Genomic DNA, 13,838 nt, shown 5'->3' with positions numbered 1-13,838 from the left:
GAATTATTTCATCCACAAATGTGTCTCACAGTGAAACTCTTTGTAAATTAGTGATAACTATTTCCGACGCCGTCATTAGCTGAAACCAATTTGATTATTATCAGCGTAAATGTTTGCTACATATATTATTTGGTAAAGAAAGTTGAGGCAATTTAGTATTCGATTTTAATTCTTAGATGCATATGAAGAATAACCACCTAGAAGAAAAGAGAAAATGTTACATCAAAAATACAGATATCTGCATACATCTGATGTGCTCGTTCGTAATCACATTGCTAATCCAGAATTCTGAAGGTTATGTATATGTATAAGAAGAATGATTCTTACAGATTTGCTGCAGATGAATTCCGTGGACAGATGATGTTGCTTTGAAGAAATTATTTAACTAATAATATAAATGCTAAGAGAGTAAAAAAACAATAGAGAGCAATATGCAAAAAAGGTGTAGATTAAAACCGGTAGGCACATAATGCACAAAATCAAAATAATTCACACAAATAGTGACGATTAAAATGCTGTATCGAATCAATGAAATCGATATGCATGGATGTATGGAAGAGGAAATTAAGGAGGAATAGTTTGAGTTTATGAAGGGTAAGGCACATGAGATGTAATTGGCGTAAGAGAAATCCGTGAAATATTTTGTTAGAAAAAGAAGAGGTACATATTTTATTTATCGATCTAGAAATGAGTTTGTCTGATGAGCTGAGAATTTTTGATTGGAATTCTTAAGAAATTGGTTTGAAATAAAAGGGTTGGAGACTTAAAAACTTGAAATTCGAACATATTACTGTGAATAAATATCCACTTTAAAATGTAGCTCTACGACTCGTATAGACAACCTTGGTGCTGCAGTTAAAGCTAAACTAACACCAACCATCAAACCAAAACCTGTCACCGACAGAACAAATCTCACATGCGTCTGCTTCTCCCACGTAAACGTTGGCGAACAGAATACATGGCGTATTTTAGTAATTTCCACATTTCCTATGAATTGAACCAGCATTCTATTTGATTAAAAGAGAAGTGGGGCTTACGTAAGTACTTTTCAAAGTAAGATATTTCCTTTTTTGTCGGTAGATACTTAGTTTCCAGTGCTTAGGTATTATTATTATTATTGTTAGTGATTGCATAGTGCGAACGCGAAATAAAAGTGAGATGAATGACAAAAGATGCATTTGGAATGAAGAAAATGTATTTCGTGGTTCTTTGATTTAGAGTTACTAAACATATTTGTGAAATGTTACGTGTGACGTACTGTACTGCATGATACAGAAAGGTAAATAGTACGGAGAAGTAAAAACGACAAAAATAACTGGACATTTTAGAAATGTAAATGTAAAAAAGAATGGAGAAAATTAGCGGAGTTGAACGGGAAACCAATGAGGAAGTGTCAGAAACAGTAGGGGAGAAGACAGCAATATTTGATGTAATTAAAAATGAGGAATAAGTTGAAACATTGTCTGAGAAGGAACTGTGTCTTGTGAAGGACGTGATACAAGAAAAAGATTACAGTTGATGGACGATATTAGAACAGAAAATTCCTGTGTCAGAACGAAGAGACTAACAGAAGACCGTGGTGCATGGAAGCTTCTCAGTTTGCAACAAGTGACCTGCTATTAATAAGGTAATATCCATAATGATAATTTTAATGTACAGTGAAAAAAAAAAGTTGAATTTTTTATAAGATATTGTCCTTTTTTTTTTTCCCTACGTTACTACAGCTGAGAGTGGCGGTGTTTTTCTCATGTAATAATTCCTATGCGGTGTTGAAATTTGCTGCCAACAATAGCTTAGACATCTCTTAGCCTTCATTCTTGAAGTATGGTTAATAACTGGTTTTATTCTTGTTAATAACGACAAAATTTCTGTAATTTTTGTAATAATTTGATGCTTGATATACATCTACTCTCGTGACCAATAATGGGCCGTAAAGAGCTTTCAACTGACGAGAAAACCCATGGTTTAACTTGGTCAGAACAAAGAATTTCTGTAATTGGCGTGGCTTCAGAATTGAAGGTTTCAAGGCAGACTATCTTATGATAAAGGTAGCCAGTTCAGTATCATATGGCACGATAGCAATACAAAAGTTGAATCTGGTAGTTCAGACTTCCTACAAATTCAGCGAACAGCATTTTAAAACGTGAAGTAATGTCATCCGTCAATAACAGCAATATGTTTGAAAAAGGAGCACCCCGAGACGTTTGTTGCTCAAAAAAGTTTCAATCTGGACGATCCAACATTGGCTTCAGAAGAACTTAAGATTGCCTTCCAGGTGTGCTACCGAAATAACCACTTCTCGGACAGCATGAAGGTACATTTTATCTGAAATCATGGCATTCTAGTCTTCTTGTGTCTAATATTGTGATATTTCCTACAAAATTACTCTCTCTCCTTTATTGTATTGGTCACAAGTGGTTTTATGGTAGCCTGTTGGGAAGGCAGCCGTAAATCCTCCTGAAACTGATGTTGGATCGTCCAGATTTAGACATATTGTAGCAACTTGGGGTGTTTATTTTTAAAACGTATGGCTGTTGATGGATCAGACGTTATCTTAAATTTCAAAATACTGTCAATCGTGTTTGAAACTTTCTTTTGGCCTACTTGAGTCAACTATTTATTTGTTTGGTATTATGCTACATAGTACATGATTGTCTGCCTTTTTCAGCAGTTAAATAGTCTGCCTTGAGTCTTTCGGTTCTAAAGCTACGGATACTACAGAAACCCTTTTCTCTAATAACGTTTACTCTTCAGTTGAAACCTTTTTGTGGTCAAGTATTCTTCACGAGAGCAGAGTTATTAAGTATCAAGTCACTCTGAATTATAGAACTTCTGTCGCTATCAACGAAGGTTAACTATACTTCAAGAAAAAATGTAGAAGGAACAGAGCTATTCTTGGCTGCAAAGTTCAAGGATATATAAGAGTGCTACGTGAAAAAAAAAAGAAAAAAAAATCACCACCTTCGTAGTTTGGTCAAATAGGGTCTCATAAACTCGTCGGTACGTTTTTATCAGACTATACGGTGAAAATTGAATACAATTTCATTCTTACTAATACTCATATCCTTAAAAATGAAAACATGATTTGCCACTCAATTCCAAAATGATGATGCATATCTATAAATATATTTGAAAAGAGTTTGAAAACTGTTAGTAGGTAAAATTTTGAAATAAAAAGAAGAAAATAAAATAATATGATTGAGCGGACGGGAAATCAAATCTAAGCTCTTCCTTGCAGTTTCTTCTACTGTTTTCATATGATGTGACAAAGACAGTTAGTCGTTACTTCACTGATTCTATTTTTGAATTTGTAACTAGCATTTTTTTTAAATAATATATTTCTTGTTTGATTATAAACTAGTTCGTGTTTGATCATAAATACGTGTTCATGATATGATAATAAATACTAAAGACATTGTTTGATTTCTGTTTTCTAGTGAAGAAGGCATATTATAAGTTGTCTTTATTACTTCATCCTGATCGAGTAGACAGTGAGCAGAAAGAGGAAGCGACCGAAAAATTCAAAGTCTTGGGTAAAGTTCATATGCTGCTGACAGACAAAGAGAAAAGGGCTATCTACGATGAATCAGGTATGTACAGACTTCCAATTAACAAAGGGGGAGGGAGAATTCTCTTGTCATGAAGATTGAACCGTAGCTTTACGATAGAAATGACTTACTTACAAGGAAACTTACTTCGACTTTCCTTTGTAACGTGATGAAATGAGAATTCTCGAAATTTTAAATTTTATTATGTAATTTCTTTTTTCTGTGAATACGAAATACTTCACAAATACCGTATTTGCGCGAATATAGGACAAACTTTTTTTTTTTTTTTTTTTTTTTTTTTTTTTTTTTTTTTGTACTAAAGTTTGGCTTGAAAAATCATGGTGCGACCTATAATCGAGATTTTTCCCCTTAGATCATAAATCGTCAATTTCAAAATGCCATGTACACGTATCATGTAGGTTGAAATTAATACCATTTCAAGTTACTGCAATTACGTTTGTAAACTATCAGACTTAAGAAGAAAATAGCAGAAAACATACCTTGTTCGTAAAAATTGCCACCTTTATTGGGTACCAGTAACACCTTACACTGGCACAAGAAACACGTGTACACTTAATACTTTTATTAACAGAAATACGTATCTTTGTTTTACAGTATATATAATATATACGGAATATTTACATACAGAGCTGTTCTTTAAAAAAAAAAAAAAAAAAAAAAAAAAAAAAAATAAAACTTTGTTTTGCAAAACTGTCAGTTTGTACCCACCCAAATCACGCACAATAACTTCCCATCATTGCAGCATCACCAGCGTCTGATTCTTCAGCCTCGCTAGACGATCCAGAATGCTGCTGTCACCACAAAACTGATATTCATGAGTCACCCTTAGTTATGCGGGAGTTAAAGAAGGGGGGGGGGGGAGAGATACATTTCAAAGTACTGTCTAATTGAACTTTCTCATAAGTTTACTACCACGGCCTATATTCGCGCAAATACGGTAATCATTGTCAGACTTCGTGGCACCACATCCACAACTTCTTGCCTTTTCTTGATAATATGTAACAGGATGACTATAAGTGTGAATTTATAAAATAGTGCAAAAGGACAAAATAATATAGTAAGACTCGTCGGTACGTTTTTATCAGACTGTACGGTGAAAATTGAATACAATTTCATTCTTACTAATACTCAAATCCTTAAAAATGAAAACATTAATTTAAAATAAAGTTTTAAGCTTTGGTCAGTGTTTCTTTTGTTAAAATAATATGTTAAAAATGTTGCTGCCTTAAGTTTGTACTTAATTTTAGCAAGTTGGCGGATATTCAAACAAGGTCTGTTGATGATTTTTTTTTAAATGAATATAAAAGTTTTATATATAAATGGAACAATGGAGAAACAAAATTGTTCATATTCGGTTCTGCTGGAGGTATAATCTTAGAAGTAGTAATCACCATGGTGTCCCGTAGTGGTTTCTTACCACACACAATGTGGAAAATGAAAACTCGAGTAAACAGTGTAAAAGAGACTTCACAAAATACAAACCATTTTGCACTATAGTCGATACTGATCTTCAGCCAAATTTTGAATGCTCTGTGCATTCCACATCTTGGACTTCAGGTCGAAAAATATTTTCATCCCATTTCGCACATCATTCTCATTGGCGAATGTTTTACCGCGAAGAAAGTGCACTATTGTATGGAACAAATAGCTGCTAATTAGCTGAATTTGGTAACAGTTCAATACCTTCTAAGTTAACACGAGACCTACAGTACGGAACATTGTGCTGCCACCAACAGATGTTTGCTGTTGATGAAATCTGGGTATTCGTGTGATTCAGCTTGATTACATACGTTCCGGTTCTTTCCAGCTCAACTTTCACAGCACGACCATAAGAAACAAGAACCTAGTCACGGGACCTTTCAAACTCCACAAAAGACTAAGCATTACTTTGCGTTCAAACCGCCCCTGTTTCACCACTATTCCGCACCCTGGCCTGGGTCAAACCATCGATGACTGGTATCTGGATTCCGGCAGTAAACCTATTTTTTGTCTGACGTGAGAATTGAATGCGGATTTGTGGGATTGTTCAACAGTACTTTGCATATTTCCACCCTTCGTTTTGCCTGCCCAGGAGTGAGATCGTGCTGGACAGTTCGACATAATCTGTACACCTTGCTAACAGTGCCCAATGTCCTTCTGTACTTGGCTGTAAGATACCTACTTCGGCAGACAACATACGGATGCTGGTGCTCAGATTCGTCTCCACAGTTTGACGTACAGCCCCCATGTTGATGGTGGGAATCTTCCTGTACGTTCTCTTTTTTCTGACAAGTCATAGTCACCTTATTTGAATTTTTGACCCACAGCTATGCAGTGTCGTAACTCACTGCTTGTTCCCTTTTCGCTGCACAGATGTTTCGTTTTGCTTCACGGGCTAGTGTCTTAGTTGAACAAGGTGTCTACTAGTCTGAAAAACATGGAAAACCTGTAAAAGTCAGGGAATTGTATAATTTCTGGAAAAGTCGGGGAATTTTCTGTATATTCTGAAATTTTTGTTAAAGTTACGTTTATTTCATTGCTTTTACATTCTGTCTGCACAATGTTTGGAAAACAACTTTTCGCTACAGCAGAGGTCATCATATAATGAAGGACTTGTGAAAGGAGCTGGCAAACCTTGCATCTGGAGCTCTTGGTTCCTGATCTCCCCTTTAAAAAATTATCCTCATGTTCAGGGGTGTAGCTAGGCTATTACAACCGGTGACCCCAATACTGATCTTGCTGATTTTAATGTAGCGATAAGTGAGAGCCTAACTATGTATAGTTAACTCTAATTTACAATATAATGTGTACCTACATTAGTTAGATATAAAATTCCTATTCCATTTCCTCTATATTCCATTTTCAGTGAAGTTTGGCGTTCCACATGTCTTTTCTGATGTTTATTATTTTCGGGTAATTTCTGTGAATTTTTATGGTAGCTTAACTTTGTAATAAGATCGTTCTTTCTAGCAAGTGCTTATATTTTTATAGAAAACGTGAATGTAGTAGACAGAGCTCAGCGATTATTACCACACTTGAAGTATGTCGATTTGGTTTCAGGTAGTAATCGAGAACCATCTTGTGACAGCTTTAAAATTGTTAAATCATGTCTGGAAGATTCTTTGCTTGGAACTAAATTAGCTTTCTTCCAAACCGTTGCTGGAGATATTCAACTTTTCCTTGCGAAATTTCAGTCAGACTCACCAATGCTTTTTTTATTATTATTGTGAAATACTTCTGAAGTTCCTTATGATTATTAAAAAATTCATTGTGATTGAAGCTACAAGTTCTGAAGACCTGATGAAAACTTGCTAAAAGGTGGTAGTAAGAATCTGTGTTCGGCTAAGCAGGTTGACGTTGCATTTGCAACACGCACAGCACTAAAATCAGAGAAGTTATCTCGTTTTAGGAGAGATTGTTTGCATATTTTAACAGGTTTTTGTACGAAGGTTCTGGTAAATTGCCATGGACATACATGGTGGTGCATGCCTCTCTCCCGATTTAGTTTTAAACAAGAGACTTGGGGAGGAACAAATAACTGTAAGATTGGAAATACTTGTAGAGAATCATTATTTGTTTGGACCTGCTGCTGATGAAGTAAAATGACCCTACAGTGAAATTTGTACTCAAGATTCAGTTATCACAAGAATGAGAAATTTTGACGTGACTGAGGATCATTTAGTTCACTTGTGGTTCTTCATTCTTGACAATACTAATACCAGCAACAACTTTTCAACGTTCGTTAAGAAAATTCTAGTGTTATTACACGGAAACTCTTCCGTTGAACGCAGTTTCTCGTTTAATAAGGAGTTTCTTGTGGATAATCTACACAAAGAGTCATTAATTTCGCAGAGAATAGTACATGATGCTGTCACGTTTCACGTAAGTGTTTGGGCAAAGCCAATCTTAAAGCAATTAATTCATACAGCAAGAAATGCAAATGCCAAATAGAAAGACGCTCTCAGAAGAGAGCAGTTGCAGAGTTGGAAAAACTGAAGAAAAAGAAGGAAAAAATCCTTGAGAAGGCAACAAAAGAAATCAACTAAGTTAATGAGCACATGAGAAAATCTGAAGAGAAAGATCCAATAACGTGATCATAATTGGAAATCTCATGTAAATTTTGGGGGTGCGGTGGCTCAGTGGTAGAGCGTTCACCTCCGATGCTTGGGGTCCCTGGTTCGATTCCAGCTCGCGCCGTGTTGACTTTGTGGTGGACAAACACCGTGTTCGTGGGTTTTCTCGGGGTTCTCTCGTTTCCTCCCACTTTCTTCATTCCACCATTTCACTCATTTCTCATAATCACCGTCTCCTTTAGCCTAACCGGCATAACCGTGGGACGTAAAGCTCAAAGATTTCATCTCATTTTCTCATGTATATTTTAGTCTTCTAGATTATTAAAATATTCTGTATTTGTTTTCTACATAGAAATACTAAATATAGAATACTTTTATAATCTAGAATACTAAAATCCACAATGATTATCAGTATTTGTATCTCGCATTGACATTCTTGTTAGTATCCATATATTTGTGTGTATTGTCCTGTGTATATATTAGCCCTACTTCATGTCCTGGAATAACGAAAAATCTAATAAAGCAAATCACTTGAATAGTCCGTACGTGGTATGAAATTTAAAACCTTTATACGTATTTTTGTGCATTAGGCCTAAGTATGTTTTGCCATTCACACTTTTTGTATTTGAAAAAATGAGTATTAGTTGCATTGAAACAAGGAGCGGAGAGAGATGGCTATAAGGGGAGATGGGAAACCATCAGAAAATAGATTGTATTTAACAATATTGTTCTTACTAGGAATAAATAGGTACTTATTTTAGCATTCATATTTTTATAACAGCTGTCGCAACTAAGAGAACAGATATTATAAAGTTACAAGTGTTAGAGAAAGAGAATAGCAGTTACCTAACTTCACTGAAGTATAGTGTGGAAAACTTTCTGTTTTGGTCTTGAAAACCTGAAAAAGTCAGGGAATTTCATTTGTCTGAAAGAGTAGACACCCTGTTGAACTCCTGCAGCAGGAGCTCACGAATCAGGGTTTTTCGCCGCTCCGTATTTCAGTTCAGAAGACCATCTACAATGAGTCGAAAAAAGGCCATTAATGGATATCTACCAAGGAAAGGATTCCTCTTTATATTAATTGTTATGCTCCTGTTAACCACTAATGTTTCCAGTGGTTCGCAAAGTTCATGTTCTGACATAGTGGGAAACTTACGACACACCTTGGTATTAATATATACATGTAACAATGTAAATTGTTTCCTTTATTTATTTATTTATTTATTTATTTATTTTAATGGTTGCTCAGAATATCAACCTTATAAAGAGGATAATATGTACATACAGGGAGAGATACTTAGTTTAGTCCTTTAGGAACAGCTTTAACGACATGTTAGGAACCATTTGTGTTTATATGCAGCCCCCACTTCGAGAGGATTAAAGATAATAATTACGTACATTTCATAGAGTCTTACAGTACTTTTATTAGTTTCAGTATAAGCTGGAACCAAAGAAAGTAAAATAGTTGCCGTGTCAACGTCTTAGAGAGAAAGAGGAGACAGAAAACATTCCGTTTTTTGTACTATTATCTGTTTTCCACATCAGTTGCGCCACCTACTGAATTATTTGTATACTTTTATTTCGACTATGGTGGTACTAATGGCTTGTTTCATTTTCAGGTGAAGTTGATGATGAGGATGTTATCCAGGAGAGAGACTGGACAGAGTATTGGAGAATTCTTTTTAAGAAAATAAAGATCGAGGATATCAAGAAATTTGAAGCGGAATACAAAGGTATGTTGAAAATACATTTATATATAAGTTTAGATTAGAGATTTGTGAACAGTAATATTCCACAAGACATTATAAAATGAATTAATAATTGTGGAGCTAATTGATTCAGTATACTAGATTTTTTTTATTTATTTTTTTTAAAATAGGAAGTTAATTTTAGATCGCTTTGAAAGCTTTTGTAGTGAACAGTCACAATCTCAGGGGTAATTTCCTTGTTTATATTTGAACATTCCATTATTTCATTTCATTTCAAAATGGTGCATTTCTAATTAATAGAAGTCCAATAGACATCTAAAGTCTTCTAATAAAAACCATTAAATTCTCGGCATCGTCAGTGACTTTTTACGTACATTACTCGAAGAACTAAATTTTTGACATATTCTCTTTCTAGTAGAAACGGTTTTGAGTTGATAATTACGTTTCTCTACTTTGTAACCTGAGTTGTCTTCCGATTTCCAGTATCTAGATTTGAAGTAAATAAACGTTGCGAGATTATTCATCTGTGCACATTTTTTTTTTTTTAAATAATTTAATCATGAATTTTTACCACCGCTTACGGAACTATAACAACGAAAACTTTACAATTGAAATATTAATTGATGCATCGATAAATATTAGGTACTGAGGAACTCATACTTTTTCCGTATTATATATTGTATTAATGCAAAAATGTTGAAATTTAGTTTTTACCCCTATCCCAAGTCGACCAGTCCTTCTATACATATACGAATACACTAAGTTATCTCACACCGTTTATTCCTGAGAGGCGTATTTGTAACTGTTGTAGCTCTTCTACATTTTAAAATATATCCGTTAATCTGCAGTTCGTGACATTAAACTAAAAATAATAATTTCAATTTGTTTTTAATATGGCTTTGGCTTACTATGAAGTAGTTTCGTTAATTTATTATTGAAGATCAATGATGTAATGTTAGAATTTTTGGTAGGAATACGCTCAGCCATTTTAAAAAAATGGTATATACTCCGCCTGTCTTTGCTCGTTCTTGGATAAATTAAGAATATTCGCTGGACTATAAAAATATTAGCTAGATTTTCGCCACACACATTCCGGTATACACCCTATTACATCACTACTGAATATACATATTTTAATTCTTGTCTGAACATAGGAAGGTCCAAACCTAAAGTACCTCTTTCAAGGAAGTATTGTCTTTTCGAGCATTGTACTCCTTCGTGTCTGAGTGGCTAACACGTTTGGTTCTGGTTTTATTCCTGATGGGAGTGCTTGCTTCGGTTACAAAATTTAATACTGGTCTGGATCCCACTTTGAACATTTGGTCCCATCCCGTGTAGCTTGGTTCTGAGAAGGGACATTAAACGCCAATCAACCCAAATAATCTATGTTTTTCTATCATACGTTATTTAGATATTTAATTTTAAACTCTGTTGTAGTTACTGAAAAGGTCTACTGAATTATGCGAAATATTAGTAATGAAAGTAATTTTATATTCCCTGGGGTCATCAGGAGAGACCTACGACTCATTTCGCAACCTGTATCTAGGACAGCGACTTAAGTTGCGCTTGAATGAAGGGGAAACCGATAGTGTGGAGATTGGAAGAGGAGTCAGACAAGGATGTAGTATGTCGCTCCAATTATTCAATATTTACAGGGAATGTTTGATGAAGGAAGCATTAATGAGAATTGGGGATTTCAAGATTGGAGGGTAGATTATTAACAGGATCAGATTATAATGTTTACTCCATAGGATGGTGATCCAGATAGAGCAAGCATTATATTTGATAGTTGTAAATAGGACGTTTGCTCGAGCGTTGACGATGAAACAAGTTATCCGAAGAAAGCTCCTTTCAACGTCAACTACACGTAAGCAAAAATTCTACGTACAACTTTTAAAGACACAAAAATTCAGCATCGCAATTTCGGAAAATTAACAAATTACACAAATAAATAAAAAGTAAATTTGCACCATGTACTCAATAGACAGCCACGAGGCATGGGAGATGACATGCACAATCGCAGAAAATACTCGTCAATCGATTCGAGAATTTTAATTATATTGATACTTACATCACTTTACATAGAGGAATAACTATTAAAAAAGGTAATAGTAATAGATGTGTCCTGAAATGTTAAATATAACTCGATTTGATTAATTGCAGAGCATAATGAAACAGTGTCTTGTTGCAGCAAGGTAGAAGGTGCTGTTATATGTCCATCCTGTTTGCGCCAAGTAAGTGTCTCCCGCTAAATCTCTTCAGCTCTCGCTGTTCGCGTGGGTTTCACGCGTTAAATGACGTAAGAGAGGACAGAGCTGTGATTGGCTGAAGAAGTGTTGATCAAGGTCACTCCGCCCACATGCATTCGCTGCGTGAGAGAACACACATACATAGTAACATCGTCTGCTAGAATGCTAGTCCTTTTAAATTAAAAAGAGAGTTAAACTGCTTGAACTGCATACAGCCAAAATAATGAATAACTGAGTTTATGACAAATGGCACCCGAACAGTTGATAGGTAAAGTTCTGATGAGATACGTTTATCTTAAGAACCCTGGCAACACTTATAGTTTGTGTCTGCGTATGACGAGGACACACTGTATAAAGTTTTTGAAGCACTCTTCACTTGGGTTATAGTTCACATTAATGCTTGGTTAACACTGCACTCACTAAAATAAAATGTCTATTCAGTCCATAAATATGAATAAATGTATGGATAAGTATTCATTGTAACCTATTAGTTCAAATGTAAATTCACCCAAGAAATTGAATATATAACACATTATATAACACATACACTAAAATATTGCAAATAATGTGAATAAAATGAGAAAACACTTCAAACAATGAATTAATTTCAACTTTTAGAAACACTTTCACCTTTGCAATTAATTGAACATAAAAGAAAAATGAATATTGAAATAAATATAGATATATTTTCCAGTTCGAATAACAACACTTCACTGTTCATTTATAACACACTGTTTATACTTTTACTATCTGCACACGTCACACTGTCCATGTTGTCCACTATTCACAATCTACACCATGCTCCAGAACAATGTCCAGTCCATAGGCCATCCTCTTCGTTCATTCTCTTCGACTGAATGAACACTCGGCGATTAAATCTTCTGCTCCTATCCTCTTCCCATTGGATAGGGCTAGGTCCATCGGTGGAAGTTCTAGACGGTCTCTGCAGGCTATAGTCCCTTTTATTTATTTATTTATTTATTTGTTTAGGACGATTTACCAAAATTCGGCGCCAATATGAAGATGCATGGAATACTATAACTTATTGCGTATAAATTTATTAACGTATAATTTGCATCTTCCTTTCTACCTTTTTTTTTTTTTTTTTTTTTTTTTTTGACTTAAAATGTGTTGCATTTATTTCTGCTGCATTCGTATTAAGTGGAAGTGAATAGAATGTGTGTTCTTATTGTTTGGACCTACGTGTGTTCTTCCTTGTGTTGTATTCTTCGTGTATGAATATCAAGTGTATGTTTTTACGTGTTACATGTAATTACTATAATAAGGTTAAAATAACATAATTATGGTTAAAAGGAAGTTGACTTGGGTTGGGTTAACAAAAGAAATGTAAGTATTTCTTCTTTCATTCATTCTTTTTTTTTTTTTTTTCAAATCACTTCACGAGTACAAACTACGACAAGCACGCCCCAATCCTCAACGCCTTCGTGCAACTTCATCAAATAAGTACATGGTACATGATAAATTAATACTGAAATATACCTATATAGGACATGATGCTGAATAAAATATATATAGATACTATAATAAGCCTATAGATATAACCTTAATGATGACTGTTACATGAATATTATAATGAAGGGTGAAATAAACCAATATAAGCTCGAATGATGGAGAATTATATTGAGGCAATGTCAGATGTCTACAGATGCCAACCTGTATCCATCTTAGGGATGGTCTGACGACTAAATGAAGAAGAGCCAACCCACAAAAACCATATAAACCTACCCACTGTAAGTACGACCACGAAGACACACAGAGATGTGGTTACAAAAACAAGTTATACTAAGGAAACCCCATAGAATTTTATAGAAGACAAAAAGAAAACGATGCACATGAAATTCATGGCGAAATGTGGTCGTAGGTCTTAAGGTAAAACTTTAATGTTGTTCCAATAACAACAAAAGGAATACTCTAATAAACGTGTATATTACTCTAATATCTCCTAACATATCTCTAAATTCAAACTGACTTCTTCGAAGTACTAATGGTAATATTTCTCTAATAAATTCAACAACTTTCGCTCATCTAAATAACCATGTCGTATATACCACAAAACATATCGACGAAAATGTTTGGTAATTTCACTATTCAGCGTCTTCCTTTTCTTCTTACGCTTGCACCATGCAATCTTCGTTTGCTTTCTTCTTGATTTCCTTGGTAACGCTAATAAACTAGTCTTCGTTCGCAGGGATCCAATAGTGTTCAACTTTCTTCTCTTTTCCAACACTATATGCAAAG

At 34.6% G+C, this 13,838-nt stretch overlaps 1 protein-coding gene across 2 annotated transcripts in view; it reads left to right on the top strand.

Moving 5' to 3' along the window:
- The window catches only part of LOC145678688 (dnaJ homolog subfamily C member 9), an 85,069-nt gene that overhangs the window by 50,322 nt on the left and 20,909 nt on the right, over positions 1–13,838 (top strand). For both annotated transcript variants that reach the window (XM_081749088.1, XM_081749089.1), the window contains 2 exons: positions 3,438–3,590; positions 9,241–9,354. In XM_081749088.1, coding sequence (XP_081605214.1) covers positions 3,438–3,590; positions 9,241–9,354 — 267 coding nt within the window. The remainder of the gene's footprint in view (positions 1–3,437; positions 3,591–9,240; positions 9,355–13,838) is intronic.

This window comes from Thermobia domestica, chromosome 2 (genome assembly GCF_964235325.1).
Source record: "Thermobia domestica chromosome 2, izTheDome1.hap1.1, whole genome shotgun sequence".
Lineage (NCBI taxonomy): Eukaryota > Metazoa > Arthropoda > Insecta > Zygentoma > Lepismatidae > Thermobia > Thermobia domestica.
This window is presented reverse-complemented; position numbering and strand designations above follow the sequence as displayed.